General features: G+C 40.9%; 1 protein-coding gene across 1 annotated transcript in view; it reads right to left on the bottom strand.

The window, feature by feature from the left end:
• The window catches only part of Sntg2 (syntrophin gamma 2), a 190,311-nt gene that overhangs the window by 100,674 nt on the left and 72,366 nt on the right, over positions 1-17,271 (bottom strand). Inside the window, exon 3 of the mRNA XM_034514198.2 lies at positions 3,020-3,107. Coding sequence (XP_034370089.1) covers positions 3,020-3,107 — 88 coding nt within the window. The remainder of the gene's footprint in view (positions 1-3,019; positions 3,108-17,271) is intronic.

Genomic DNA, 17,271 nt, shown 5'->3' with positions numbered 1-17,271 from the left:
CCTTTAATGGAAGGTGGGAAAGGCTGCGCAAGTATCCTGTTATCTTTGTGGTTCCTGCTGTCCCTCCCCTGGGTGAGGCTATAACTGTCCCTCATTTTCAATCTCAGTACACAGGAACATTCAGAACACACAGTTAGGCTCATGCAGGAAGTGAAAGACACTCTCCTGGACATAGGCTGCTATGTACTCGACTGGAGCAAAAACAAGATGGAAACAAATGCTTAGCACTGGTACCAGCCTCCTACATTGTGGAGAACAGTGCAATGGTTGGATACAGCCTCTTTTGTACACAGCCTCATCATTTCCAACTAGGGAGTTTCTGTCATCCTTATATGATTTGGATATGTGTCGTCAAGGCCATGTGCTAAATGGCTTGGTCTAAGCCTGTGACACCACTGGTAGGTAAAGGATCTATTAGGAAGTGACACTTACAGAGTCACTTACAGGTCTAAATGGGGGGGGGGGTCCCCATCAAATCATCTCCTCAGTGCTCAGGGAGCCCCGATGGAAGAGAGGACAAGAAGAGTGTAAGAGCCAGAGGGATGGAGGACACCATAAAAACAAGGTCCTCCAAATCAACTATGCAAGGTGCACATGCACTTACAGAGACTGAAGCAGCAGCACAGGGCCTTCATGGGTCCTACCAGGTCCACTGCATACATATCATTTTAGCTTAGTATTTTATGGGATTCCTCAATGTGTGAACAAGTGGGTCTCTGACTTTTGTGCCTGATCTTGGGATTCTTTCCCACCTCTTGGGTTGCTGTACCCAACTTTGATATAATAGGGTTCTTTTGATTTTATCTTATTACATTTTATTGTGTCAAAAATCTTAGCCATGTTCCATCCCCCAAAAAGTGTGACTTGGAGGAAAGAAGTCAGGTGATGTGCCCTTGGCACTTTAAACCTTCGTAAGTCTCTCTCTTGGCTTCTGATCACCAGTGTAATCAGATGCCACTACCTCACACCGCTCTGTGGTACACTGGGCTCCCATAGGCCCAAAGTCACAGGTTCAAATGACTATCAATCAACTGCAATCAGACAAACCAGAAATCCTTCATATGGTTATTCTCCCCAGTGTTTTGTTATAGGCATGGAACAGAGAGAAACATATGCCTCTTCTTTAAACCCATTTACCACCCCCAAATTTCAGAGAGGGTACCCAGTTTTTGTCCTTCACAGTCTACATGCTACCATGTCCTCAGCAACTGAACCCCTCTCTGCTAGGCACACTGCTACTTCACATCCTGTTTAAAAATCTCTGTTCACATCTAATAGGCCATACTTCCTGACCCAGCTTCCCAACTACCAAGATACACTCTGGACTTTACTCTCTGAGTTAATGGAACTGGTCAAGAAGAGGAAATACTGAAAAGTATTATAACTTTCTTCCCATTTTAATATTTGCCTTCTTTTGTCACTCTACTCTATCCTTGTTCTCTCTCTCTCTCTCTCTCTCTCTCTCTCTCTCTCTCTCTCTCCACCCCTCATTTCAAAGCTCCCTGGTAGCACCTTCCCTGTGTGCTTCCCACATCTGAGTGGCTTGTAGAAGTATCTCATCCTGATATGTGGCAACACATGGAAGCTGGCATCCCCTGGTATCTCTGAGTGATCCATCATCCATCATAGGCATCACCATATCTCTGTCTCTGTTCATGGCCTCATTGCTAGAATCATCCACAGCATTCTTCAATGACAGCTATGATCTTCCTTCTAGTCTTTGATCTATTTCTTATATCTATCTTTTTTACTCTGGGATCCTCCCATCAATACATGAACCCCTTCCATGTCCTCTTTAACAACATCCTTGCATCCTCAAGAACTTGTTATTTACTGTCCTTTTTCCATTTCACAAGGTGGTCTCTATGGACACAAGGCAGGTATCAACTCTTATGCACATGTCTATAGAGAAGCTGGGTTCCAATTACTCTAAGAACAGTGAATTTTGTAGCCACTCCCTGGGATCCCTTGGAGATGACAGGCTTAAGGGTCCCAGGAAAAAGAGGGTAGAAGGAAAGTCTGAGTCTAATGGCTCTTCTGACAGAACATGGAATGGGTTGTGTGGTCAGAGTCTATAGCTTAAAAGGCCTCAGGAGCAGTACCCAGGCCACTTATACAGTAAATAAGAGAGATGCTGACAACAGGGTTATAGAGATGGAAGATGGTGAGTAGGCACCAGGATGGATCAGGTAGAAGAAGCTACCCTTTCCTGCAAAAAGAAGATGGAGGGGAAAGTCAGTCAGGATAGGAAAGGAAGGCTGCCCAGGGCCAGGCCGGCTCCTGCTGCCAACAGCTGTCCTGCACTTGCAGCCACAAACATCAGCTCTAACAAGGCTAAACCTTGTCTTTCAGATCTTTTGTAGAAGACAGCATTCAAGAGAGGCCCACATCTGCATTGCTACCCAAAGAAAGGGCAGGACCTTCTGCTAAACATAACCAGTTAGGGAGAAAAGTTAAAGTCACAAACAATGCTCACTACAGCCCTTTTCTAGGCTTGATATTAATCACAATCTTCGTGGATCAAGCTCTGCCCCATCATGGTAGGCACTCTGATGTGTACATTAGCATGACAGGGCTGCATATTTAATATGAGATCAACCTAGATATTATGAATATAAACCACTTTACATATATGCGCATGAATGTATGTGTAGATAGCTGTGTGTGCCTGTGTGTGTGTATTTGTGTGTGTTAGTGTGTGTGAGTCTGTATGTATGTGTGTCAATGTGTGTTAGTGTGTGTGTGTGTGTGTGTGTGTGTGTGTGCGCGCGCGCGTGTACGTGTGTGTAGGTAAACACAGTAGCAATGAGTTCATGTGAATGAAGGCACAGAATTGCTTCTGATGATGATGTTTGGGGTGCCTTAGGGACCTGTTATGTTCCTCTGCCTGTTGAAATCATTCTCTCTGAGCATGTGTTTGGAAAACGAGTTTTACCAACTGTCCCAAGATATGTGGAAAGATAATGTGGGAAGCAAGAAAATCCCACAACACACTAGAATTCCACCCCTTCCCACTTACCTAATGGCAGCTTCAGAAATGAGGGTGCTTCCCTGAGATACTCAACCGTGATGGTGACGTCATCGCCAGCATTTCTCAGAAGATGCACCTATTCAGAAGGCGAGAATAGCACTTCACCATCACAGAAGAACCAGACGTGAGCGAAACATGAAGTCTTTATGGATCTTTCTTGATTTTTAAGAATTTGTTTCGGAGTTATCTTTGAGATAGTGAAACTCCATAGGGCTAAACTGGGGTAAAGACAATTGGCTATGTATATCTAAGAGTGCACAGCACCTGTGCTTTAGCTATGAATATATGGCCATGTTAATCCACAGGGCAGAGGCCCCTGCATGCTAAATGATTTAATCTACCAGATGCGTGAGATGTCAATTTGTTGATACAAATCGCCAAATGTCAGGCACTGGCAAAAGACACATCAGCTGAGTGACCATGACATAACCATATAATTTCAAAGGTCAAATATTACCTTAACTGGGGAAAATGACAGACATCATTAACTGTGATGTGACTCTGCTGAAATCTCAAACTATTCCTGTGGGTTTGGTTTTAGTCACACATCTCATATCCACTACTTAGGGAGCCCAAGGTCAGCTTTTTGTACACAACACATTTGTGCTTAAGTTGATTTTCTTAAAACACTATTAGCCAGGCATGTGATGGCACATGCCTTTAATCCCGGTATATGGGAGGCAGGCAGATCTCTAAGTTTGAGGCCAGCTTTGTCTACAGAATGAGTTCCAAGGCAGCCAGGGCTACATAGAGAAACCCTGACTGACAGAACAAAACAAAACAAAAACAAAACACTATTGGTCTACATGCTATAAATCTGCTTATCAGGACTGATTAGAGTCCCATGATGTGTATGACCACAAAGTTTCACCATCAAAGGCTCATCAGCTGTCTCCTTAAACCTTCACGTCTGTGTATTCCAGACAAAACTTGTGTATTCTTTCTGCTCTCCAATTTCTTCATACAATACCCTCAGCAATTCTTATATGAACATCCACAGTATAGAACAGTGGTTTAAGTTCTTGGTGGGGCAGGGGCAATGGGTTGAAGAGTGAGCAGAGACAGTTGAAGGTTCTTCGGTCTCTAGAATTCTGTCTTTCATGGGCACGGCTACCCCAGCCAGCTCCATCTGACCACAACCTCTGAGATGACCACATCCTGAGTTGGCCAGACCTTCTACACTGACCAGTCATTCTGTGTCCACCAGTTTCTACTCCATGACATGACTGTCCTGCCATGTCTTTAGGCCTTTATGGACCACGGCCTCACACACTATTCATTTCTCACTGGAACTGTTGAAGCCCTGCCCTGACACTGTCCACTTTCATCAAGAATTTGGATGTCTTTCCCCTTAATGAAGCCGCTAGTGTCCATGTGTTGTACAGTATCCATGTTGCAGATATGTCAGGTGTATGCTCTCTATATCCACATGGCCCTGAGTATTAACACGCCTCATACTTTCCAAGGTTCCACTCAAGGGTGAGGCTGAGCCGACCTGACCCCATGTCCCCATCTCCATAGCATTTCTTTACCTGCTGCTCAGATAAATCACTTAAACTACACAAAAGGAGGGACACATCACTATCTCCCCTGCAACATGTCCCAATCCCTAAATGTCCAGTCTCTGTCTTCAAAGTACTATTAGTACAAACAGAACAGAAGTGGGCCACACACCAAGCAAGGATATATGGAACTGAGCAGTGAGGAGGCTTCTCCTTGCTTGGTACATATCTCAGAAGATGACCCATCGACACTAACTCCTTGGCCAATCCAAGAAAGTGTGACTGTCTTTCCTTGGCAAGCAAAATCCAGGAGCAGACAGGAAAAGCACAATGTAGCTGCATCCTCTTGCTGCAGTGCAGGGTCTGCTTTGTAAATATTACTTCAGGATGCCTTATCTCTGGACAGGAAATGGCCACAACGGCTCATGAGTGGATAGCCATTGTGATACTCCGGTCCTGAGAGCTCAGTGCTGGTTAGTTCCAAAGAACAGGGACAGGAACTGTTGAGATGTATAGAAGCCAGGTTGTCACGGCCTTGAAAAGCTCTCTCTACTCCCCACACAATGCAGCCAGTCTATGGTGGTCCTGTAAATCTGCCCTGGTCAGTTTGCTGTGCCTGTTTGTGCAAGTGTGTGTGTCCCTGTGGAATTATTAAACAGAATGAAATGTAATTCCCTTCAATGAATTCTAGAGCCCTTCAGCAGAACCAGTGTGGTTTGAAGCATTAAAATGTGTGATCACATATTTATATGAGTTTATATGTATCTTGATAATTTTGCCAGAGAATAACAAAGCCATCTGGAAGACCATGGCTGTATGGCCTGAAATATTCAGGAACTTTAATTAAAGGTTAGTGACTTTTTTTTTTTTTTAATTTCTTCAAACTCAAAGTGTGCTCAGATCTCCCCAATCTTTCAGGATAATGTGTGGGCGAGAGACAAGTCTTGATTCACTAGTCACTTCTCTTCTAAGTCAAAGCCTGTGTGTGGAGCAGGAAAAAAAAAAATCAGTATTGGCCACGGGTGTTGCCATGTCTGCAATGACCTACAGCTTTTTCTCCCTTGTCATTCCCTTGCATTGACAGCAGCTCCTTCTTCCAGCACTCACCACAGTTGCCTTTTCTAATTGTTGCTGTTCCTTGGGGACTGTTGCTTGAAGACATATCACAGATTGTAGTTTATACCTCTCTGGGCCCATTGGTATAGGCTACTGTTTTCATATCTGATTTCTAACCAGGACCTCACATGTAGGTTTTCTTAAAGAGGTTTCCACATTTTGTTTTTCTATACTTCTATAACATCTGGGACATTTCCTACATGTCATCACCCACAGCTGTCTTCTCCAATTATCCAGACTCACAGGAACCAAATGCCAAAAGCTTCCTTCTCAGGGTCTGGATCCTGGACCATGATAGCAGGGTTGATTCTTGTGACATACTGTCCTGCAGCAGCATAACTATGTGTTCACCGTGGAGAGAGGCACTCTAATGATTTTGTGGTCACCTCCCAAGGGCCCCACTTCTAAATAGACACAAATACTCTGCTGTAAGGAAGATGGATGATGACCCAAAGGGAGGGCTCCAGGATCTCAGTGTCATGTTCTTTAGAGTCCTCCAGATTCCTGGGGATGTGAGTGGATGCCCTTCAAGGGAAGACATGAGGCAGCCTCAGAAGAGTCACTGCACAATTTGGATACAAAAAAGTATTTAAAATGCAATGGAGAGCATGCATTTCACCATGTCAACCTTGCAGGTCATTGTGAAGAAGTTTGTGTCATTCCAGAAATCATTACAGTAAAGTCCTGTCTCAGATCTCAAGGGCAATTATCTGTAAAAGGGTAATTGGCCTTTTCTGTAAAAACCCATTTGCCCAGTGAGCACACAGTGGATCCATCAGTTCCTGTGGCATTCATGAGTGAGGCAGCATGAGATTATCCACCCCACTGTTTCCATTTTCTTAGTAACGCATACCTGCCCAGAACTCTGGCAGATGGTTTCTTTGCCTAAACAAACATCACAGGTTCATGATATTCTGGCTATTCTTGGAATCATGTATCTGATTCAGGAATTTGCCTGGTTTAGGTTTGTGGAGTAAATCTGCCACTGGGCTCTGCTCACTGACCCCCCGGCTCACAGGCCTTGCCTGGTGTCTTTCTAGCAGGAACCCAGCTAACATGCTAACACCCCATTGTTACCAGTGCTTTCCTCATGCTCTCCTGCTGGTTTATAAACTTGCTCCTTCATCTTCTTCACATCTTTGTTTAAATTCCTATGTTAATTCTACTTTAAAATCCCCGATGTGGAAAATAGATCTCTCTTTCTCTTCCTCTGTCTGTCTGTTCCTCTTCCTCTCCCTTCCTCCTTCCCCCTTCTTCCTTCCTTCCTTCCTTCCTTCCTTCCTTCCTTCCTTCCTCCCTCCCTCCCTTCCTTCCTTCCTTCCTTCTTTCCTTCCTTCCTTATTTTTAACATTTGTGAATGCGTTTAAAGCTACTACCCATGCAGAGGTATTGCTTAGCTATGTCTCATAAGTTCTGATATAAATGTTTCAATGTTCTTCATGCTTCTTTTATGGTTTAAAATATTTTTATGTGTTTCAACTTGGTTAAAAGTTTATATTATAGAAATGTGAAAACCTTACAAGCAATGTTTATTTTTTTTGACTGTAAAAAAACTATGCTAAGCTTTCTTTGTGGCTTAAACTACTTCAAATAGTCCATGTATCCCAAATATTCCACATGGTATTAGGGTGAATAAGTACACACACTTACACTTACATATACACTTTTCCAGACATAGACACATGATATATATATATATATATATATATATATATACACATATATGTATATGTATATATATATGATATATATGTATATATACACATATATATGTATATGTATATATGATATATATGTATATATATATACATATATATCCTAATATACACTAATACAATACACACAACAATTGTACACACACATTTTTTATGAAATTAATTTACCTGTTTTCCATATATATTTTCAATGCTTTGTTCATATAAATGTAACTAAATAAAAGTGTAGTTTTGGATATTCAAGTTTAACTGTACCATCAAGGGACACCAGCTGTATGTGCAATCATAAGGTTTTATTTAAATCTGCAATTCTCTCAGTCTGACCCACTAAAAGAACTAAACTTTTAGTGTCTTTCACCTCTTATCCCTAGCATTGCAACACAGAAGTCAATACCTGTAGCAGAGGCAGAAGGGCATCCATGATACTACTCTCTGCCTTTAGAGAACAAGAGCAGATTCTACAAGGTTGGGGAGATTCTATCACTCCAAGAGACACAGCTGCGTGGAGCCTCCATGGGAAACACCCTAGCTCACTTCCTTAGAAACACATCACATCTTGGCAGCAGAGCCCAGTCAATTAGACTTAATTTGGCATTTCCCCCTTTCCAGTTGCTGGTGTTCTTTGAGCATAGAAACCAAGAGTTAACAACTCTATGGAAGAAGTGAGCAGCATGCCAGCATGGACTTCAGCTGGATGCAAAGGCCTGTTTACGGATCTGCACCTCATCCTCACCCTGCACATCAGTGTGCAGGAAGGGCTTGCTCACTGTGAACGGGCTGCAAAGCCTCTCAGTGATCCCACTTTCCAAGATGATTTACACCAAATTAAATTCAAATTTTTCTAAGTAACTTCGATCTCTGCCCTGCAAATTAAGACCCTAGAGTGACTCAGGCTGTGTAACCCAGGTAGAGGAAACATCTTGAATTCATCCTGGTCTGAAGTTGTGGCTGTGAGTGTCTGAGTTCTCATAAATACAGACACTTCAGAAGCTAGCTTCTCCCCCTTTCCCAAGATGACATCTCTCACCTCTCCCATACCACACCTCTCATTTTTTACTCATCGGATGAAATAGAGATCTTGATTCAGTGCTTATGTGAACGGTGTGCCCTTTATTCCCTCCTGCCAGGACTGAGCAAGTGAGGAAACTGCTGGCAGGGATGATGTCCTCCTTATCCTGGGGACCTCCAGGGGTAGAGGGACCTTAGTGGTTATTATTGTTTGAAATGTTTTCTTCAGTGCTAGGGATAGAACCCAGGCTCACACATACGAGGAAGGGCTCCACGTAACATCTATTGTCAGGGCTTTCTAGAAAGGTGTATTTTACTGCTAACAAGGCTATCTGTATCCTTATGGTAGTTTAAAGAATACAACTTTAAACTTTAACTTCAAGATTAAATAGTATGTTCTGTCTCCCAGAAGGTTTCTAGAAGCATAAGGCAAGGATCCAGTGACATTGGGTGACTTCCAGAGCAGAAGTAGATGACCCAGAATTCCATGCCTTGGGATCTGTGCAGGTTGTGGGTAGGCACCAGGAGCTTTAAGTATCATGTTCTTGGGAAATCTGTGTGGGTCCTGGCTAGACTTGAGAGGAGGGATCTATAAGGGTCCTGTCCAGATACCCAAGTAGCTATAACCACAAGTGCCATACTGTGGCCAGTGGCTTGGTTCTGACATTAGTTTACAGTAGCTTTTAGTGTTTCTGTTTACTTTCTTTAGTTTTGCCTTAACTCAGCTGCTGGAGATGAAGGTTCCTACACAGAATTTAAATGAAATCTGCAATAGAAAACGTGTGCTTCTGAGCTCTTGAAATATCTGAGAATTCTTTCTGCAGCTTTCACATTTCTTGCTCAGCTATGCAGTCAGTTTGATTATCCTTGTCAAGTTCTATTAACTCTGATAGGTTTAAAATCACATCTCTCATTGATGCCTTAACAATGAAGAAACGTTGACATAGTTTCCCTTTGATTTGTGGCCCGATTCAGGGGTGAAACAAGAACATTTTTTATTTGGGTCTAAGGATAGGCTAACCTGAAACCAGAACAAAACTTGTTTGGCACTGTAACTCTAAAAGGAAAGAAATAAACATTTAAAAAAATCGGACTTCACATCTACCTTGCCAGGCAAACAGGTTCCTTATAATGCACTTCTGACAAGTCCATCCAGAAACTGAGACAAGACAGTGTCACATGGCTCCAGGCATTCAGACAGAAAATACTGTTTTGCTCAGTGGACCTGAATGCTCACATTTTAAATTTTGAGAGCAATTTCTTTATAGCATCAAACCAAAGGGAGAGTGATACACACTTAAGGGAAAGTCTTTCATTTGAAAAGTGAAGTGACAGAGACAGATGCCTTCAACCCAGATGTAGGTGGTAACCATGGTGCTGTTCCAGGACATGTGGACAGTGGAGTCATGAACACATCCATGAAGCTAAACATTATTGTTATTTAATTAAATAATATTTAATACTTTAATGGAAATATGGGAATCAGAGAAGTACAAGTGTTCAGGGGAAAGGCCTAATATTAATATATATTCAGCAATGCAAATGAAAAATATCAAATGGGAAAAAAAACCTAATGACAAGAATGTGCATGGATTGGATGGCCGGCACTGATGACGGTGAAGGTTGTAAGGAAGATTAGTGTATTTCTATCTACCTACCTATCTGGTTACTATTAACTATCTCTCTGCTATCTGTCAATGTACCATCTATCATATGTCATCTATATATCAATTTACTATCATTTAGCATTTATCTCTCATCACTTGACTGATATTTATCCATCCATCCATCTATCTATCCATCTATCCAACTACTTATCTATCCATTGCTACCAGCCCATCAGTCCATCCACCTAAATTACAGAAATGGTTTTCCTGGGTACATGTACAAACATCTTCAGGAATGACATTCCATGGCCTATGTTCAGTCTGACACTAAACCACAGTCCAAATCACAAATCAGTCTTTGTAAGATCTCATTGCTAGTTGAAGGCTTTTCTCCACACTTTACCTGAATATCCCATAAAAGGAGACAAACTGATCCTAATTCAGTTTTCTAGTTTTTTTTTTAGTGTAGTTTTCTGTCCTTACTAACTGCTCCATTTGTCCTCTGAATACAGGCATCAAACCAGCACAGAGCCCACACCTATTCAGGTTATTAAGAAACAATAGTTGGGACAGCCTGCAGAGGTGAGTACCATGTGGTCACCTGAGCCCCACTGTGTGTGTATCTCTGGGCTTGCTCTTTGGTCCAGAGGAGCCTTGAGGAACCCCAAGAAGATTCTGCCTCACTGTGGAAACCTTCAGAGGCCCCAAAACTAACCAGCTTGGAACCCTGCTCATCCACTTGTCCTGGTTGGATCTGCCTGCCATCACAGTTGGTCCACCTGGGACAGCCTGTAGAGGTGAGTGGCTGGATATAAAATTAAAGAAATCAGTAGTCCTCATTTATATAAACAATAAACAAGCTGAGAATGAAGCTATGGAGACAATAGCCACAAATAATATAAAATATCTTGGTGTAACTCTAACCAAGCAAGTAAGAGACCTGTATGACAAGAACTTCAAGTTTTAGAAAAAAGAAACTGAGGAAGATGGAAATATCTCACATGCTCATGGATCAGTAGGATTAACATAGCAAAAATGGCCATCTTATCAAAAGCCGTCTACAGATTGCAGTGCAATTCTCATCGAAATTGTAACACAATTATTTATAGATCTTGAAAGAACAATTCTTAACTTCATATGGGAAAGAGAAACCCAAAACAAAAACAAGCAAACAAATAAACAAAAAAACAGGATAGCTAAAACAATCCTGAACAATAAAAGAACTTCTGAAAGTATTATCATTCCTTACCTAAAGCTGTACTATAGAGCAATAGTAATAAGACTGCATGGCACTGGTATAGAAACAGACAGGCCAATCAAAGAAATTGAATTGAAGACCTGGAAATAAACCCACACACCTACGGATACTAGATTTTTGACAAAGAAGCCAAAACCACAAAATGGAAAAAGAGAACATTTTCAACAAATGGTGCTGGTCTAACTGGATGTCTGCATGTAGAAGAATGCAAATAAACCCATATTTATCCCCCTACACAAAACTCAAGTCCAAGTGGATCAAAGACCTCAATGTAAAACCAGATACACTAAATCTAACAGAGCAGAAAAGGAGGAATATTCTTGAACTCATCAATACAGGAGATAACTTCTCGAACAGAACACCAGTGACTCAGGTACTAAGGTCAAAAATTAATAAATGGAACCTCATGGAAGTGAAAAGCTTCTGTAAGTCAAAGGGCACCATCATTAAGGCAAAATGACAGCCGACAGATTGGGAAAGGATCTTCACTGACATCTGACAGTGGACCAATATCCAAAATATATAAAGAACTGTAAGAGTTAGATGCCAACAATCCAAATAACCCAAATAAAAAATGGGGTACAGAGATAAACAGAGAATTCTCAAAAGAGGAATCTTTAATGGCCAAAAGCACCAAAAGAAATGTTAAAAGTTTTAAGTCATCAGGGAAATGCAAATCAAAAGTACTCTAAGATTCAACCTTATACCCATCAGAATGGCTAAAACTCAAAGGAAAGCACATGCTGGCAAAGGGTGGAGGAGGAGGTGTTAGTGGGGAGTGTGACACCCAGAGTGGGGCTTTTTTTTTTTTTTTTTTTTTTTTAAAAAGTAAAAAGGGGATGGTGGCATGTGGGGAAGACTTGTGTGAGTAGGTACTGGGAGAAAGGAAAGGCTGATATTGGGTTGCAAAGTGATTTCATAAATCAATTAAAAATAAAATTATTTCATCAAAAGTTAACATTCCAACTTTAAAAAAGAAATAATTATATATATATATATATGCTTACTAAATATATATATATATATATATATATATATATATATATATATATATATATATTTAATTAAGTTTCCTAAACTGCTCTGTACTAGCGGTGAGAGACTGGTAAAGCCATCATTTCTACTTGTTTCTTGACCTGTAAAATGAGTGAAAGATTCAATGACATTTCTCAGCTTTTCAGGAAGTTCTTTTCATATATTAAAGTTATAATCACCATTTCTAACTTAGAGAACTTTTTTTTTTACCACTCATTCTTCATGATCTCTATGTAGTTTGTCCTGGATTCTAAAACTTTGCAAAATCAGAAATATCATCATTAAGTTTTATTCAGTTACCAAGGAAAACTTCATTCTGTCTTACTTTGAAAGATCAGGTGGGTGACAAGCAAGCTATCATGTAGACAGTAACAGGGGTATTAGTGAGCTAAGTGACAGATAACCTTCCATTAAGATGAACATACAGTTCAAGTGTGCCTCTGTAACCCACCCTACATGTACACATTACATGTGTAATACATGCGGCAATCTGGCTTGTGGGTGGGAAGAATGTTTGCATGCTAGATAGGATATGGATAATGAGGGAAAGGTAGATCATCTGAGAGAATGACTGTGTGGCTGTGGATAGGAGCAAGGTTAGTACCAATGACACAAAGAGGGGCTCAAAAGGCAGATGGCTCCACTTATATAGCAATTGACTTATGTGCATGGGAGAAACAGGTCACATGTCCAAAGAAAGTAAATATTAATGGGAATTTATATCCTTAATGTTAGCATCTTGTTCCCATGGAACAATCCCATTCTAATAAAACATATGCAAGACCTTTACAGAAAAGTGTGCAACTTGCTGCCATTAGGGAAGTGTGCCATTTTGTCGCCTTTTCTCAGTATGACCCGGGTTCATAGGCAGCCATCATGATGAGCATGCAGCCTGGAGTCCTGAACAAACAGGTTTTGTCACATGCACTTCAGGTGCCTCTCTGGATGGAAAAGCAAGTGTCCAAAGTTGACTGCTCAAGTAGCTCAGCCTGATCTCATGACATGACCGCTTTGCAGAATGACAGCCACGTACTCTGCTCAGTTCTAAGTGACTGATTCTTGCTACTCAGTGGCCACTCTGGTGTTAAGAAGAATGAGAAATTGTTCTTCCCTTGGGTTTTGACACATTCCATCCTCAGCTTTAGATCTTGTCAGCCATTTACTGCTGCCTGTCTGTAGCAGCCTTCTGTTCAGAATTCCTGAAGAGAGACAAGAATGCATGGGCAGGACAGAGTGATGCTACTTGTCAGAGTAATAGGCTGGTAAGAAAAGGAAATGTCTTCATCAACCTGAGTAAGTCTCCTAGACTCTTAGAATCCAATAAGCCAAAGAACTGAGGAACTTCTGCAAGCCTGTGTAGATACCAGGAAGCCAACTTATAGTTGCCCAGACAGGTATGGGAGACAGTCATGCTGGCCCTTACTAAACAAGAAATGTTGGCTCTTCCACTCAATCTTCTTCTACAATGAGGACATTAAAGCAAAATAGGGCATTAGATTTCTCAAGACCCATTTGAGTCCTCAGTGTGTCTTCCCAGGGACATGAATGTTCTTCCTGGTCTTATAGAGGTCATTTTGGTATCTGACAGAGCCCAGCACACCTCACATGAGAATCAAAGGCCAGTCAAATACACAGCACATTGCAATTGAAGAGATATATGAACTTCCATCTTGTTAAATTTATATATTTTAAAATTTATTTATTTATGTATTTTAAGTGTATGGGTACCCTGTCTATATGTATGCCTGAATGACAAAAGAGGGCATCAGACCCAATGGTTGTGAACTACCATGTTTTTTGCTGGGAACTGAACTCAGGACTTCTGGAAGAGCTGCCAGTGCTCTTCACCACTGAGATATATCCCCAACCCCTAAATTTATATTTTTATAATTATATGCTTGAGGCTATTTAACATAATGTGTTTTTTGAGATGAACATATATGTCTATATCTATATATCTGGATGTATATATAAAGATCAAAACTAAAATGTATATATGGTACTAATATAGAAAAATATAGCAAATATTAGATAAATAGGTGAGAATAAGTAGATAAAGGGGCAGATAGAGGAAGATAAACAGAAAGACGGACTGAGAGATTAACAATGACGAATCACAATGAGTGAATTCACAGACAATCTAATGACAAATAGATTTCCATCTGTGACTCAATACAGTTTCCTCACTATGCCATGAGCTTCCTAGGCTAAGCATCTTGTGCTGTCCAACTCTGTGTCCTGAGAGCCAGCAAGATACTAGACACTCATGATGAAACTTCACAAGGAAAGGAAGGTAGACAGAGAAAACTACTACAGGCTTCTGTGGCTGCACATGTCCTGCCTACTGTCCTTTTCTGTTTCTGCTGACTGTCTTTCTTCATATTGTTAACAGTAACAAACTCCTGTGTCAACTTAGACATTCCTACAAGGGGTAAGTGCTATCTTCCTTCCTATATAGACGGAAGTAAAATTATGACAGGCATGGAGGCTTCTGAGAACCTCTATTTGTAGAGGTTTATCATACAAAAGATACTGTAGTTACACGATCAGAGCAAAAAGAACTTTATGATGCTATTTCTAACATTTTCATTCTAGTTAGTAACAACTTTTAACAGACAGTGCTGCCACATCTTTACTTATCACTACACATTTTTTAAAATTAAAATGATCTATGATGCATAGTGCAGTAAGTTGGAAACACAATCAAAGGTCATGTTCCGTGTCAGTGTGTCAGTAGCTCTTTTGCCTGCCTATTTGATTATGTATCCTCAACTCCCAGATCTGTCTCTCATATTGTTCCCAATAGTCCCTAGTCAAGGACGAAGACTCCTTGTCTAGTACTGAGCCATATTCTGAGGAAGGTGAGCTTGGGACCTGCTCCCCAGTTCTCTTCTAACCCACAAAACCACAGCACAAAGTACCATGTTATAAGTCATCTATGTGCCATGTTAACATAAGAACAAAATAGATTAGAAAGTAGGATAGCTTGAAAGATTGGAAACAGAGCAGGTGTTCTATCAAAATGGGAAGAACTGTCCATGAACACAAGCAAAGAGAAGATGGCTCAGTGGTGCACATGGGGCAGTGATGTCCATGGGGCCAAGGTGGACAGGTATCCTAGAGAGCCTAGATGAATAATGTAAGACTTGGGAGGTATGAATGCACACAAGTCAAGCAAGCCCCTGTGTTCTAATACACAAACTACCATGTTTTACACATTAAGAAGGTAGAGTCTTTGGCTTCTGAAAGGAAAATATACCCTGAAGCTAAGGGTAGAGAGAAGTTCTCATAGTAAGTCATGGCAAGTGAGTTATCTCAACTACTCTGGGAGTAAATTTGTGGTCCAAATCAGAGACAGAAAGGAAAGATTATAAGGTTTCTTTCTTAGGAGAGGGAAGTGGAGTTGCTTGCTGATAACACACGTTTCCCTCTTAAACCTGGAATAAAGATTTACCATCTTTCAACCCAGCTACCCTACTGCATGCATGTGACAGAAGCCTGAAGGAATTCCTACAGGCTAAAGGCAGGCAAGTACATATCAACACCACTGTACATAGCACATAGGCTCCTTGGTTGTAAAAGAAAATGCTCTTTCTTCAAGGCATTGAAGATTGAGCATATTTTACCACCACACTCTTCCCTACTGGATAAACTACATGCATCCACACAGTATACACCCAGAACCACAGACATGGAGAATGAACCAAGTGTCTGGGCTCAAGCTGTACCAACCAGGCTATTTCACCATTTCTCTTTCTCCAAATGCTCATGATGAGGAAAACTCAAACCTTAAGGAAATGCGTGCAGATGAAGAAGCACTTTTCACTTCTCAAAAAGGAACTTGAAATATAAAAATATTTGAGGTAAGTAACTATCTTAATTACTTTTCTATTGTAGTAATAAGAGACTTTGACCAAGGGAACTTATAGAGGGAACTTATAGAAGAAATATTTAATCTGATGATCATAGTTCCAGAGTGATAGAGTCTAAGATCATCATGGTGGGTAGTGTGGCAGCAGGTAGGCATTGTGCTGAAGCAGGAGCTGAGAGATTACATCTGATCAACAATCACAAAGCAGAGGGAGAGAGAGGGAGAAGGAGAGAGAGAGAGAGAGAGAAAGAGAGAGAGAGAGAGAGAGAGAGAGAGAGAGAGAGAGAGAGAGAGAGAGCACTAAATGGGAATGGCATGGGAATTTGAAGCCTCAAAGTCAGTCCTTAGTGATCTGCTTCCTCCAATAAGGCCCCACTTCCTAATCCTTTTAAAATAGTTCTACTAACTGTGGATGACCCCACAGTGGCCATTTTGATTCAAACCATCAATGATCTAGCTATAAATTAATTTGAGGCAGTCAATAAAATCCTGTATTCAGTTAAACAACTAATAATCAGAATAATCTATACGTGGATAATTCTGGTCTCATACCTAAGGTTATCTGAAATGCTGTTTTAAACCTCTTCTCTATTATTACTACAAGACACGATTAAGCTAAGTATCACCCAACCTTACAAAACAGTAGCCCAGAAAAGAAGCAATACGAAGGATGTTCAGGAATAAATGAAGAAGAAGCTGAGATGTTAACTGTTGCACCAACCACAGTGTTGTAGGGGCTGCATAGGACAATAAAGTCAGAAACCAGGGATAGACATAGAGGAAAGATCTTGTTACAGTTGCTGATCTTTATTCTTGGAAACTCTTCCAGGTGTCTATACTTGAGTGTCCCCATCTAAAATATGGGGGTGATCCCAGCAGGAACTCAGGGGGTCTTTAGAAGCCACTTGATGAGGTACAGAACACAGAAGTGCCCACTTGAATTTTAACATCTTTATTTAAAACTAGAGCCATATGTAGCTATTGTGTTTTCCTTTCCTTTTAGAATATATTCTATAAAAGCAGGTTAGTCTTTCTCTCCACTACTCTCAATACCAACACCAATGCTTATCATAGTGTGAATGCTAAGAGAAAGGGGAGAGGGAGAAGGAAGAGGGAGAAAGGAAGGAA

The sequence above is a fragment of the Arvicanthis niloticus genome, chromosome 11 (assembly GCF_011762505.2).
Source record: "Arvicanthis niloticus isolate mArvNil1 chromosome 11, mArvNil1.pat.X, whole genome shotgun sequence".
Taxonomy (NCBI): Eukaryota; Metazoa; Chordata; class Mammalia; order Rodentia; family Muridae; genus Arvicanthis; species Arvicanthis niloticus.
This window is presented reverse-complemented; position numbering and strand designations above follow the sequence as displayed.